At 38.0% G+C, this 15,012-nt stretch overlaps 1 protein-coding gene across 8 annotated transcripts in view; it reads left to right on the top strand.

Annotated features, from left to right (window-relative positions):
* The first annotated feature begins 7,225 nt into the window (after positions 1-7,225).
* The window catches only part of LOC149230848 (uncharacterized), a 154,965-nt gene continuing 147,178 nt past the window's right edge, over positions 7,226-15,012 (top strand). For 2 of the 8 annotated variants that reach the window (XR_016248032.1, XM_089379074.1), the window contains exon 1: positions 7,228-7,621. Coding sequence is in view for 6 of the 8 variants with exons in the window: in XM_089379074.1 (XP_089235200.1) it covers positions 7,426-7,621 (196 nt within the window). In the remaining 2 variants the exon portion in view is untranslated. Of the gene's footprint in view, positions 7,622-15,012 lie in introns of all 8 variants that reach the window. The other 6 variants (XM_089379069.1, XM_089379072.1, XM_089379073.1 and 3 more) reach the window with 5 other exon arrangements.

The raw sequence follows: 15,012 nt of genomic DNA on the forward strand, positions 1-15,012 counted from the left end.
ATCAGGCAGGATTGTAAGCCAGGTTTGTGTGTCAGTTATGGGTTTGGGGCACTCAAGCTGGGTTTGGGTCGAATTGGAGGATGATTAACTATGGAATTTGGGAAAAAAACTTGTAACATGCATAACTTTCTCAATTTTGGCCAAATGAAGTGCATAAATAACACAGATGGTGGTTTTCAATAGTTCTAGATCCATTGGAGATATCTATATTGCATTTTGAGTATTGTAAAGTCGTTAAAACACAAATTTGAGCACTTAATGAAAGAGGCCCTGCATTGGAAGCTGGACAGGAGATGTAGCCCAGGAGAGGGGTGAACAACTGTAATTAATGTAAATAAATAATAGAAAAGATGGAGAGTCACCGGGAGATGAACTAAACAGTCACTCCCTCTTGTATATAATAATGAACAACCTGAATGAATAACATGATTTGATTTGAGGAGTTACCTCCTAGTCTGATATGGTATCAGAGATGGATCACATGATGCATCCACATGCAAGTTACCTTGGGACAGAATTTAGCAGGAAAGAAATCAACCCAAAGGTAAAACTAATGACAAAGACAAAGGTAAAGCACCTGAATCCATTCACTATGTTGTGGCACACTGTAATATTGGAGTAAATGAAGGCTTATTTAATACTTCACTTGCTTCTTGGAAAAATGATTGGTTGCTTGATTCTGGAGCAACTTGCCACATGAATTTTAGAAGAATTTTTTTGAAGACTTTACTAACAATGTTGATGGAGCAGTATACTTTGCAGACAAATCAAAACTCAAGCCATCAGGGCTTGGCACAATCAGGCTTAAATTACCTGGTCTTCCAGACTTTCTTTTGCATCATGTTCTATATCTTCCATAGCTGAGAAGAAACTTGTTGTCCTTAGTCCACATCCGCTAGCAAGAACACTCCATTCATATGTTTGATGGCAAGATTGAGGTGAGAAAAGCATCAGACCACTCATTTGTCATGACGGGTATAGAAGAAGAAAGGCTTCTCAAGCTGCAGGGTACCTCTGCTCGTGCACAAAATTTCTCATACAATTCTCATTATGAAGAAGGTACATTTCCATCAAGTTTATTATGGCATGCTAGATTTGGACACTTGAACTATGACAACCTCCGCTTGTTGAAGAAAAATGGTGTTACTGGTTTGCCTACAATTCCTAGGAAACTTAAGCAATGTGATGCTTGCATTCTAGGAAAGCATAGCAAACAATCTTTTCATGATTCACATTCAAGAGCACATAGAAAACTTGAACTCATTCATTCAGATTTATGTGGTCCAATCCCTGTTCCTTCTGCAAATGGAAATAAATATATGATGACATTTATTGATGACTACACCAGAATGTGTTGGGTTTATTTATTGAAGAACAAATCTGATGCTTTTCAAACATTCAAGAACTTTCATACATGGATTGAAAATGATGCACAATCTCATATTGGCTCTATTCGCACTGATAATGGAAAAGAATACACTTCAAATGAATTTGAAAACTATCTTCGCCAACATGGGATCAAACATCAAACAACTGTGCCTTATAATTCCCAACAGAACGGTGTAGCTGAAAGAATGAATAGGACAATCTTAAATATGGTGCGCTCCATGATGTTTTTCAAAAATGTAAAATTGATGTCTTGGGCTGATGCAATTCTATGTGTTGTATGTGTAAAGAATAGATGTCCATCTAATGCTATTAGAAACAAGACTCCTTATGAAATGCGGTATGGGAACATTCCTTCGGTAAAGCATCTCAGGGTCTTTGGTTCCACTTGTTATGCCTTGATACCAAAGGTACATAAAAACAAACTTGGTGCAAGAAGTCGTAAGTGTATCTTCCTAGGGTATTCAAACACCTCCAAAGCATACCGTCTCTATGATGAAGTCAATAAAAAGTTTGTTGTATCTAGAGATATAATCTTTCTTGAATCATCCAAAACTGACAATGTTGTTGAGCAGCAACTTGATCACTTGGATAGATTCACAAATGCAAAATCATTTCAAGAATTTGATAATCAGATTCCACATCTTGAAGGGGGGATTCCTATACTAGATCAACCTATGGAATCTTCTTCTGAAGCACTATCTCCCCCACATGAAACTCCAACAACAGATGATACTTTGAGTGATGTGATTGACAGAATTGGGAGACTCAATCTTGATTCAGTCCCAACTCAATCAACAGAGCAGCCTGGACCATCTGAGAAAGGTCCCCCAAAGTGGCTGACAAAGACACTTGAAAGTGTTCATTCTGACGAGGTTGGAAAGACAGGAACTAGAAATTCAAACCGACAAAATGGAGGTGATGTAGATGACTCGATTCACCTGCTGATATGGATGTTTCTTATGATTGTGAATTGAATTTGTCTACAGATTTTGAACCAACTTCCTTCAAATAAATTGCTTCTCACAATGAATGGAAAGAAGCGATGCAAAAGGAATATGATGCCTTGATAAAGAATGGCACTTGGAAGTTGGTTGATTTTCCATTGGGAACCAAACCAATTGGCTGCAAGTGGTTCTACAAGAACAAGTACAAAGCTGATGGCTCACTTGACAAGAACAAAGCCAGGCTTGTGGCAAAAGGTTTTGCACAGAAGGAAGGGGTCGATTATGAGGAGACTTTTGCCCCCACAGCAAAATGGGTTACCATCCGAACACTCTTTGCCCTAGCAGCTCAGAACGGTGGAAAGTCCATCAAATGGATGTAAAAACTGCCTTTTTGAATGGAGATCTAAAAGAGAATGTTTTTATGTCCCAGCCTGAAGGATTTTCTATGAAAGGACATGAACATAAAGTATGCAAACTTGTGAAATCCTTGTATGGCCTCAAACAAGCACCGCGAGGCTGGTATGAAAATCTAACTGAGCATCTTCTGAAACTCAATTTCAAACATTATGATCTTGATGATGCAACTTTGTTTGTCAAGAAGGTTGGCAAAATAATTGTATATCTTGTGGTATATGTAGATGATCTTTAGATGACAGGGAACAATGAAAGCTACATTGCATCCATAAAGAAGGAATTGAGGAAAGGTTTTGAAATGACTGATTTGGGCTATGTTCATTACTATCTTGGTATTGAAGTAAATCAACATTTGAAGTCCATATTCCTTTCTCAAAAGAAGTACATTGGAGATCTATTGAACAGGTTTGGCATGAATGAATGCAATCCTCTGACTACTCCAATGGAACAAAACTTAAAGCTCACATCCATTGAAGGAAAAGAATTTGAGGATGCAACAAGGTATAGAGAGCTTGTAGGAAGTCTCAACTACCTAACTACTACCAGACCAGACATTTCGTTTACTATTGGAATCCTCTCCAGGTTTATGCAAAAGCCTTGTGAGGGACATTGGTCTGCTGCAAAAAGAGTTCTAAAGTACTTGAAGGGAACTTAAGACTTTGGAATCAAATATACATAGGTGGGTGACTTTAGCTTGATTGGATACTTTGATTCAGACTTCGATGGAGACAAAGAAATTGGAATATCTACTTCAGGTTATGCTATGAGTCTTGGATCAGGAGTTGTCTCCTGGAGATCACGCAAACAATCAGTTCCAATAGATTCCACAACAGAGGTAGAATATGTGGCAACAGCTGAGGCAACAAAAGAAATTGTGTGGCTCAGGAAAATTCTTGAAGATTTGCAGGTAAAACAAGTACAATCGACTCCACTCATGATTAACAATACCTCGGCAATAAAGTTGGCCAAGAACCCAAAGTTCCATGATCGAACGAAGCACATCAATACTAAATATCATCTGATTCGACATCATGTTGAGGCCAAAAGAATCCATCTCCGCCATTGTTCCACTAATGAGCAAATTGCAGACATCTTCACCAAAGCGCTTGGAAGAGAAAAGCTTGAAAGATTTAGAACGATGCTTGGACTCACCAACATCCCTTCAGATTAAGGGGGGGAATTTTGACACCTAATCATAGGGATTGGGTGAACAACTGTAATTAATGTAAATAAATAATAGAAAAGATGGAGAGTCACCGGGAGATGAACTGAACAGTCACTCTTGTATATAATAATGAACAACTTGAATGAACAACATGATTTGATTTGAGGAGTTACCTCTTGGTCTGACAACTCTTTTATCATGTTTATTGTTATGTGTTTCTGATATGGTATTTTGTCTCTGTTTTGCCTAATAATTAAGTTTAAAAATCACTTGTTTATGTGTTTTGTAACTTGATCCATTACCCATAACACATAAAATTTCACTTGCAATTTGTATATCATCTTCAAGTTTCAATTACAGATTAGTTGTTGACTACGTTAGTTGTTCACAAAGCTTAATAGAAAGGATAGATGAAGTTAAGATTGGAGAGAATATGTGGGATTTAAAATCAGACCACCCAATTTATATAAAGCTATCTTGGTTAGAAGAAAGACAACATAGGAGGAAAATCCAATGTTCTCGACAATCGATATCAAGGGGCAAAATTCTTCTAACACAAGAAAATTGCACTATCTTCAAAACAATGTTGGAGAGATCAATTCAGAAGGGGAAGAGTGGTTCCCAAAGCCTCAATAGTCATGAGTTAACAAATATAATTCAGAGTGCACTTGAGAAGTGCAAAAGAGCAAAAAATAGGAAATCTGAATCAAATTGTTTTCCTGTAAATGCTTGGTTTGATGAGGAATGCAAAATGGCAAGGAAAACCTTGAAAAAGGCAGGCAAGGAGAAGATGAATGTAAAGTTATATAAGCAGATTTTAAAAAGGAAAAAAGATGAGTTCATGCAAACAAGGCAAGAAGAGTTAATATATCTAGGCAAGAATAACCCAAAGCTTTTTTGGTAGGAACTTCAACCAAGGAAGAAGCAAATTGAAAATAATATTACAACCAATCAATGGTTTGACTATGCAAGACAACTCTATGAGAAAGAATCAGAGGATGAGCCTCCTCCCAGGATCAACACAACTACAAAGCTTTTCACATTACAGGAAGTGGAGACATGAATTAAGAAGTTGAAAACAAGAAAGGCAAAGGACTTGGTTGAACTTCAAGCAAAATATCTAAAGTGGGGAATGAACATTCTTGCACTGCACATCATGGAAATATTCAACAACGTCATTCGGCAAGGATTCCCAAGAGATTGGGCAACTAGTCTAGCAATACCCTGTTTAAAAGTGGAGACATTAATAATCCTTCCAACTATAGAACCATTATGATCAATCCTTTGTTTGCAAAGCTCTTCAGCGACGTGGTAAAAAATAGAATCAATAAGTGGACAGAAGTAAAAGAAAAGAGGGCAAAAGGGAAAGCAGGTTTTAGGCCAAAACATTCTACAAGATCACGATATCACGTTGAGACACATTATTGAAAGGGTTTGGGGGGGCAAAGAAGAAGTATTTTGCTGCTTTGTTGACTTCAAAAAGGCATTTGACACGATCACTAGAGACAAGTTGTGGAGTAGAATGTAAGAACTTGAAATTCCTTTACATTATAGAGCCGTTGTCCATAGGCTTTATGAAGAAGTGAAAGTCAAAATTAGAACTTCAACAGGAATTTTAAAAAGCTTTAGAAGTGACATCGGAGTCAAGCAAGGCCTCCCTTTATCCCCTACTCTTTTTGGTTTATATATTGATAAATTGGAAGAGTGGCTAAATTTGCAAGGTGGGGATGGTGTTCGGTTAGGGGAGTTTGTGATAAACACATGATAAAGCTTGTTTTATATGCTGATGACCTTGTATTGATTGCTAAATTGGCACAGGGATTGCAGATGCACCTATATGCCCTTGAGCATTTTTGTAAAGCAGTGGGGATGCAAGTCAACAATAGTAAGACCAAAATAACGATTTTCTCAAATAAAAAGAAGCAGAGCCAGCATACGTTCTTCTTTGAAGGTAACATTTTTGAAGAAGTAAATGAATACAAGTACCTCAGGATTGATTTCAACAACAAGCTTAATTGGGAGGATTGTAGAAAGAAGAGAATTTTAGGAGGGTGGAAAGCCTTATATGCTCTTCAAAACATATGTAGAGAGGCAACGTTATGGGATTGGAAAATGATTAAAGTACTTTTTGGGCTCCTATTTTGTCCAATGATATTATATGGGTGTGAACTATGGGCTAGCAACATCCCTATCTCAGAATGGAAGCAAACTAAGAAAATCCCAAAACACTTGATCATGAGCAAGTATAAAATAAAATGTTCGGTTCCTCATGAGATAATGTTAAATGAAACAGGAGAAACTCCCATCGAAGCAATTGCTATGGTGCGTCTCATAAGGTACCTAAAAAGAATTGAGCAAATGGGAGAAGGTAGATGACCTAAAGTTAACTTCAATGAAGGAATGAGTGAAAGAAAGAAATCATGGATGAGAGAAAACAACAAATGGATGCAAAAATGGAATATTTACCTCAATGCATGTCCCACAAATAGCAAAGAATTAAAGAGTTTTGTTATGGAGAAGTTTTGTAAGCGTATATGGGGAAAAGAGTTGGCTAGAAAGAAGTACTATGTTCAGGTATTCAACCCCACTTGTGATTTCTAACAAAAAGAGTACATTGGAGCTAGCATTTCATGGAGAGCAAAGATTCTTATTGCTCAATTAAGAACTAACTCGCATCAACTACGGTGCGAAACAGGTTGGTGGAAAAGACCTAAAGAAGTTTGGGAAGAACGAGTTTGTACTTTTTGCATTTTTGGGGCAGTGGAATCGGAAAAACATTTCATTTTGGAATGTGATGCTTTCAGAGACATCAAAGACAGTTACAACAGTATGTTAATATCGGTCACTTGGCATTGTCTTTTCAGTGATGACACTGTTAGAAAGTTGGGTTAGCTCATCATTAATTTGAATAATAAAATGATTGAATTGCAAGAGGCGAAAAACTAGAAAGCTGATGATCCCATAAACTATTTATAGTCTCGTAAACTTTAAAATTTCCTTCATTCATAACCATAATAAATGCAATTAACACATCTTTACAAATGAAGGAGAATGAAATCTATATCTCCCTCTAGAGGTAAGATGAAAGCCGAAATAAAAGCTAAATGCCACTTCACGTCCTCCGACCTTCCTTCTCACCCATCGAGGATATAATGAAAAAATATTTTAAAAAATGGAGAGATATTATTTTAACTCAATATTTAATTGATATATAAAACATAAGATCTCTTTCCTTATAAAGATTTAATTTAAAATGTACGTACCTCATCCTTTGCATTTAAACTCAAAACTTGTTACTTGAAAATAAAAAAAAGTCGCTTCACTGAAATTACTTCCCATACAAATTTTTCGATCAAATTGAATCCGTCAATATCCATACAGTTTCGTGAAAGGTATATCCTCCAAGATTGGTTTGGTAAATTATTAACACTCGTGGATAAGCAGCGTTATTTCTGCGAATAGACTCAGAACATTGTACAGTAGAGGTCTCCTGCTTGGTCCGGCAGGCTGCAAATGGCAATCTCTTTTCTTTCTCCTTTTCTGGAACCTGCTCTAAGTTTTACTTCATTTTTCGTTTCTAAAGATGCGATGCACAAATGCACATCAATTCCATTATCTTCCATGGTAAAATATCGAAAGAGGAATGGTGGGATGCGTAATGGTGTCGGGCGTCGTCCACAGGTCGGACCCATGGGTTCGTTATCTACTGGTTCGTTAATTTTTTAAATCCTTTTAAATATGATACGTGTTTAATTTATCTGTTTTTCTTCTTTAAATATCTACTCATGTATAGAAATCTTTCGGTTCCGGGGTTCGATTATAAGCATAGTTTTAGTACAAGAAACGAATCAGATACGGGCCATTTCACACATTCTGATTGATATCAAAATTAGAATGAGCACAGTTCAATTCGTTAAAAGTTGGTCAGCTAATTTAACGGAAGTATGTTGCACAGGTGAATAATATATATTCTCAGATTTTGTCCATCAGCATTCTCTTAATAACTTGTGTTGAGGTTAAAACCGAGGGCTATTTTGCACTCGGTTTGATCAAGATATATTTAAAATGTATATTTCCGCAATGCACAAATTTCTGTTCATAAAACTTTGTGTGTAAACTTTCGGAGCCTTTAAAGACGTACTTCCAGAAAAGTTCTTTATAATTGCTGGAAGTTATATCGCTGAAACTATGCTAGGGCCGTTTATCTTAAAACGAAATAAAGTAGTTCAACCACCATAGCTTCCAGCAATTAAACTACATTATCATAAATTAGGTCGAAAGCTACTCTAACGGTGTACAAATTTATGTGGACCAGATCGATTGACTTTATCCTTATCAGGATCGCCTAACAGAGTGCTGTGCGGAATGAGAGGATATTAGGATAGGCATTATACAGGTATCAGCGAACCGCATGATCCTTATTTTACCTTATTAAACATATCCGCTTGTGTATTTACTCAAATTGACAACATACTTTACGGATAACTAGCCCAGTTATATAAATAAAATAGTTTGTAAACATTGAAAGGCATGAAAACACTTACCTCATAATACTAGCACAGCTATATAAATTAAATAACTTGTAAACATTGATAAGAATGAAAACACTTACCTCATAACGCATATGATATTGTCAAAAAAAACCTAAAAGATTAACTAAATTATAACTTTATTGAAAATTCTTATTATTATTTTTTGTCAAGAAAATGTTTTGTATTACCTGAAAACAAGGAGTGCATATTAGGTCACTAAATTCTGACTTGGTCGGTCACTGCAAAGACCACACCAGAAGCAGAAATTCAGTGTTTTCAAAAGAGTAGAAGATAAGCTTGTGCTTGTAGTTTCAAAAACCAAAAAACATAAACTAGAAACAGGACCACATACAAAATGGAAACATAGAAAAATAAGGACAGGAAACAAAGAGATAATCAAGAGGATTTATTTGAATTTGTAGCTTCAACTGGTATGGGCTCCTTATTGCTGCTTGGAGAGCAGCCTGATTTAGGAGGGATGCCCATATGTTTCTCAATGCGACCTAGCTTTCGATCTACAACTATCAATTGTCACTGCATGTGATCCAACGAGAGGAGAATGTCCTCTCCGCTCTCATTTATGGCATGTGGCCTGGTGGGACAGCGGTAGCCCACCCTCCACCCTCTCTTGATCCAAGCAACCCATCTGGGGAGTTCAAATTTTGCTGAGCCATGTGTTGAAATTCTATGGCAAGTGCAGTAGAATACAATTTTCTGCCAGATAATTACTTCCTAATGATTTTCAAACAATATTTTATGCCACTGCTATCATTGAATAATTATACTTAGAAAATCTCAACAGTAAATGCAGCAGAAACAATAAAGATCATAGAAAGACAACCATGCACAATAGAGACAATAATTTTACCTTGAGAAACCCAACCTTGGGAGAAAACCCAACAATCTTTTCTTAAGGAGAAATTGTCTTTCAACAAGGTTTACAAATTAGAATTTGTCTAGAAATTGGTGCCAAAAATACCAGTCAAACTTGGTCAAACAACAACAAGTCAATGCTGGTCAAACTAGCCAAAATACTCATAACTCAATGCTGGTCAAATTGTCAACCTGTGGTCAAACTTCGGCCTTGTGGTCAATACTCAACCCTATGGTCTACAATGAACAGTCTGCATGTGCGGCTACGGTCAACTCTCAACCCTGGTCAAGTGTTGATCAAATAGATGCAATCAACCGAGTTCAGTCAAGGCTGTAGTCAACTCGGCTGGTCAAACTCGTCCAAAACTCGGTCAAAGCTTTTTCATACGTGCGTCCAATTGCAAACTTGATAGTAGCAGCAACAACAATGGGACGAAGCCAAAGGAGGAGGAAGAAAATGCAGCCCTTGCATCCAAGGGGCAGCAGGAGCAGCAAAAGAAGAAGAAAGATGTTTCGAAGATCAAGTGCTTCCGGTGTGGTGAACTTGGTCACTACGCTACACAGTGTCCTCTCAAGAAGAAGGACAAGGACAAGAAGCATGATCCGAAGGCTGCATCTGCAAAGATCGAGGAGGAGGAGTTTGCCATGGTTGCCCAGATACCTCTAGGGGAGAGGTGGGGTGATCTAGTACTATAGTTCGAAAGAACCACAGATGGGCAGGATCCTTGAGGAGTCCACCTCTTGGATCAATACCTTGCTACGGGAGCCCAAATTAGCAGTAGCAGGATGGACCGGTGTCAATTGGTGCAGAGGAATGCCGGAGTGATAGTCGCAGTGGCTAGGAGCGCCAGAGACTGAGCAGCGTAGAGCAGAGTTGGCAACAGTGCAGTTGGCACAGTGCAGAGTCAGCAACAACGTAGAGGCTTCAGAGGGTCAGTGCAAAGACTAGCAACAGTTAGAACTCCAACAACAAATGCATCATGCTGAACATCTGTTCAGTAATTTTGGATGCTTTTTCCGTTGTTGATGCAGTGGCAGGAACAGTTGGAGAAGGTTGCAGTGCAGATGCAGTGTTGGCAGTGGCAGTGCCAACAACATCACATATGCAAAACTTATGAGGGCTGCAATACAGATGCAGCGTTGGCAGTGGTAGGGTTAGCAACAATACAAATGCAACATTTGTGCAATAGTTGGTGGGCAGTGATGTTAGATACCAGCAACGCAGAAGAAGACGTTACAGAGAAGGGTGATGCTTCAACAGGTTGCATTACTAGAGCACATTCCTCGCTAAGAGGGAGTGTTGATTTCTAGTAGCATCGGATGTGCTCTAAGCCTCAAAATTTGCAGGGAGGCGTGGGCACATGTATTCACAATACCCATAAATTGTTTTTGGGAAATTCCATCCGGAGACAGTTTTATTAAAATAATTAATTATTTTTAATGGGTGCCTAAGTCTAAACTCGGGAAATTGAAATAATTAAAGGGTATTAATGAAACTGTAATGATAAAATTTATTACCGGTCATAGTAATACCCATGGGCTTTTTTGAGTCACTCAAGGTTGGAGCTATTGAAGCTTGGGACGACTAGATTTGCTAGCTATTATCTCACCTTTAGGCACCTTTTAAAAGTAAGTGAGTCATTGGCTAGCATGGTATCTAGTTCACATTGGCAGGTATTGAAGGACAGTGCTCCAATTGCAATTGACAATGAAGCTTTTGTTGATGTGGAGGTGATCGCTCTTGATGGTCGGTTTTGGGCACGTGTGAGGGATGTTTTGCAATACACCAAGCCTATTTATAACATGATTTGTTTGCATATACAGATGCACCAGTGATTGGGGAGGTGTATGAGTAGATGGATAACATGTTGGGGCAAATAAAAGATTTTGTTCAGCTAAAAGATCCCAACTTTTATAATTTTGTGTGTGCACGGTGGGATAAACTTAATGTTCCACTACATGCCTTCGCGTATATACTTATGCCAAAATACTACTCTTCATCTTGGTTGGGCAAACCTGCACCTGGGGGTGGGGTTAGGACCAAACTCCATATAGATCCAGAGGTTCAAAATGGGTATATGACAACATTAGACAAGCTGGTCCCTAACAAGGAGTGTGCTAGATTGCATGGAGAATTAGGCAAATACTTCACTAGCACTAGAGTGTTTGGTTCTTTGCATGCAATGGAAGATAGGGACAAATTGGATGCTGTCACATGGTGGGACATGTATGGCAGCCAGGGACTTTTGTCAAAATTGGCAAAAAAAGTGCTTTCGCAGGTTGTAAATACTTATTCTACAGAGAGGTGTTGGAGCACCTATAGCTTCATCCATAATGTGAGAAGAAACTGCCTCAATGAAAACCGGGCAGAAAGCTTGGTTTTTGTGCACTACAACTTGAGGTTGTTGACACATTATTGTGAGCGGGCTCATGTTGATACATCATATATGACTTGGGACAACAACCCAGAGGAAGATAATTTGGAGGATGGAGCTATACATCTAGAATAATTGGAAACAAACTTTTGAAAGATGATGAAGCCACAACAACAATGATGCCACCCCCATCATCCACTAGCAGTGCACGAGTTCCACAAACTTTGCTGCCTCCACCTATGGAAGTCATGTGCCTTCTGGTTTTGGTTTTGGACATGTTTGTTGACTATGCGAGAGGACACTCTCAATCTACCACGAGAAAAGAAATTAGAAATTTCTAATGGCAAGAGGAAGTAGTGGATAGTATATTTACTTGTCTTTTCTAGTTTCCAGTAGTTTTTATAACTATTGACTCTTTCATATTTATTATGATATTTTTTGTAAACAATATTTGACAATTTAAGTTTGAAGTTTGAAGTTGGTAATTATAATTCATTGGCAATGAATTATGAATATGATGCTTCGTGAAAGTTGAAAGTTGAAACATTTCATTTTATGTTTGATATTCTTTGTTATAGTTTGGTAATGGTAATGGTTACAAACTTACAAGTACAACTTTAGTGATCATTGATGACAAATGTTATATGTTGAATTTTGAAAGCTTGAAACTTTGAGATTGATGAATCTTGAGATTTGATCTGTTGTATGTTACTAACTTGTGGACGTCGTTGATGGAGATTATAACTTCTAGATGATTGATGTTAAATGGTTTAATCCATGTTTTTATGCTTTTATATCTAATTCATTATTGTACATGCTTTTGTTGACATATATGCATCAATATATATATATATATATATAAATTTTCTCTCGACCCGGGAGCTTTTGAAAATGTCACTCCTCGCTCCTGCTTCCCGCTCATGCTCCTGCTCCCAAGCAACCCTGAGGGGAGGACATAGCATGGTTTGTCCCACCCCCTATCTACTGACTTTGGCCCCTAGTCTACAACCTATTAGACATGCTTAGGTGAGTACTACACCATAACATATGAATTAAACTGGGAGGTGGGGTGATCATGTTCCCATGTATCCACTATGTTCTCTGGATGGGAATGACCAGAGCCAGTTGTTGCCTCCATTCGCTTACCATCCAGATCCCTTACCACCTAACTTATGGCCTCCTCTATGTTGTTGCCTTGGTCAATCACCCCATCTAGGGCAACCCATGCAATATTGGCCTTAGATAAGATTATTTGATTTTTTGCTAAACATATTTTCTGGTAGAATGTCGTGAAATCTTAAATAATATCTCGTAAATGCTAGCTTTTGGGGTTACTTTGGAAATGTTTGCAACATGCTTGGTGATACTTCAAATGATATGGAGTGCGTGCTGTGAAGCCTACCCTTGGTTGTATCTTAATGAAATACACATTTGAATAGCTTACTCATGGATTACCAGACCTTGACTTGATGCTTATATGGTGCACTTGCTTATAGGGTTGGAATCCTATGTAGCATGGTGACATTCTTCATGAGGCATACATGGAGGGCTTGGTTGCTTGGTTGCCTGAGAGGAGGACATGTTTTGAGAAGGAGCATTGGGGCATTTAGGAGGAGAGTTCCGAGCTCTAGCTAGCATAGGATCACTTTGTGGTTTACATGGAGAGTTGTGCTTGGCTTAAAGAGCATTCATGGAGGCGTGGTGGACCTAGATAAGTGTTTTTGAGGTGCGGTGGACCCAAAGGAGCACGTGGCTTAGGATATAGTGTTGGAGCATTGGAGACCTTTGGAGGAGAGCATTGGACCTTGTCTTGTGAGCACTCACTTTGGGAACCTTCCTTGATGGACGTGCCTATCTTGGAGCTTGACATGTGTTATCTTAGAGTTGGAGTGCTTTATATGTGAACTATCTAGTGATTGGTTAGGTTGCTTGATATAGTTGAATGTGGACCTTGTCCACTTTATTATTGTTGGCTTCCCTCACCTATTCTATATAAAGGAAGATTTCATATTCATGACCTTCACATCAATGTTGTTTTAGAGATGTGAGAATTCATTTGGTCTTTTGTACCTTCAAGATAAAGTTTATACACCTGTCTTGAGTCTTTGTACTTGTTTTTATGCAAGCAAGGAAGGTGGTAGGGTTTGTGAGAGGCAGGCGCTAGGGAATACATGAAGGGATAGGGTTTGAGTCCTTGTGTGAGAAGAACCAAGGGTTTGTGGCAAAGAAACCCTAGAGAAGACTTGGATCACTTTGCTGGGAGAGTTTGAAGGGTGGACTTGGTGGTGTTGAAGCTAGTTTGTTGTGGAGTCTTTGGTGTGGCTAGATGGGTTGGTGGGATGCCTTGCTTTGTCTTTGTATTCCTGGTTAGAGTTTGCTATTTATGGCGAATCTCCTAGCTAGGGTTTGGAGAGCATTGAAGAGCCCTAGCTTGTGATAAAGTTGAAGGACTATTTTGTACTTTCTTGAGATAAGCTGTTGGTGTGTACTTGTAACTTCATCATATATATAGTGCTTTGTTGTCCAAATTTTGTGTACTTGCAGATCTGATTTAGCTTATAATTTCGTGGTGAATGAGTAGTTTCTAAGGCTGTTTGGTATGCAGATTTAGCATGAACAGCTAGGTTAGCTGATTTTGTTAAGTGATTTGAGAATTATATTGAAGCTAAGCAGGCAGATTTATGACTGTAATGATTCTGTTGTAATTCAGTAATTTTCCTATATGTTATATGTTAGGATTTTTGCCCTAGTGGCTGGAAAAATATATCGTTTGAAGTAGAATTGTTCATTGCTTATTTTCCTAGGCTTTCTTGTGTATTTGGTTGGGCAGAAGTGACATATATATATATTTTGCTATAATTTATATTTCAGATTCAGCCTTAATACTGAAAGTTCACAGGAAAAAGATAGCGGAAACCTAAAATTTGAGGTGAAATTTCTAAATCTGCATTGAGCTGCAATTTCTTGAAATTTCCATAATAAATTATCTTGTAGTATTTGTTTGAAATATTGCAACAAATAAAGGAAGAGGAAGAAATTGGTGAAACTAACTTGTGATTGAATAAACAAGATTTTTCAGTGCAAACAATAGCAAATAAATTTTGTTGTTCTCGTCTTAATTTGTCTTCTGGTGGAAGTAGCCTTAGAATCAATACAGTTCCTCTTTTCTGTACCATAGTTGTTTCATGGTTGCATCCTTGTGTATACTGTGGCTTTCCTTGACATCCATCTTCTTGAACAATGTAGCTCTGTTTTAAGTTTTAACTGTTTCATCAAGCACATTAGGATGTAAATAAAAAAATGGTTAGTAAACTAGGCAA

This window comes from Pinus tabuliformis, chromosome J (assembly GCF_031772625.1).
Source record: "Pinus tabuliformis cultivar Carrire ecotype Pingquan chromosome J, CPIR1, whole genome shotgun sequence".
Taxonomy (NCBI): Eukaryota; Viridiplantae; Streptophyta; class Pinopsida; order Pinales; family Pinaceae; genus Pinus; species Pinus tabuliformis.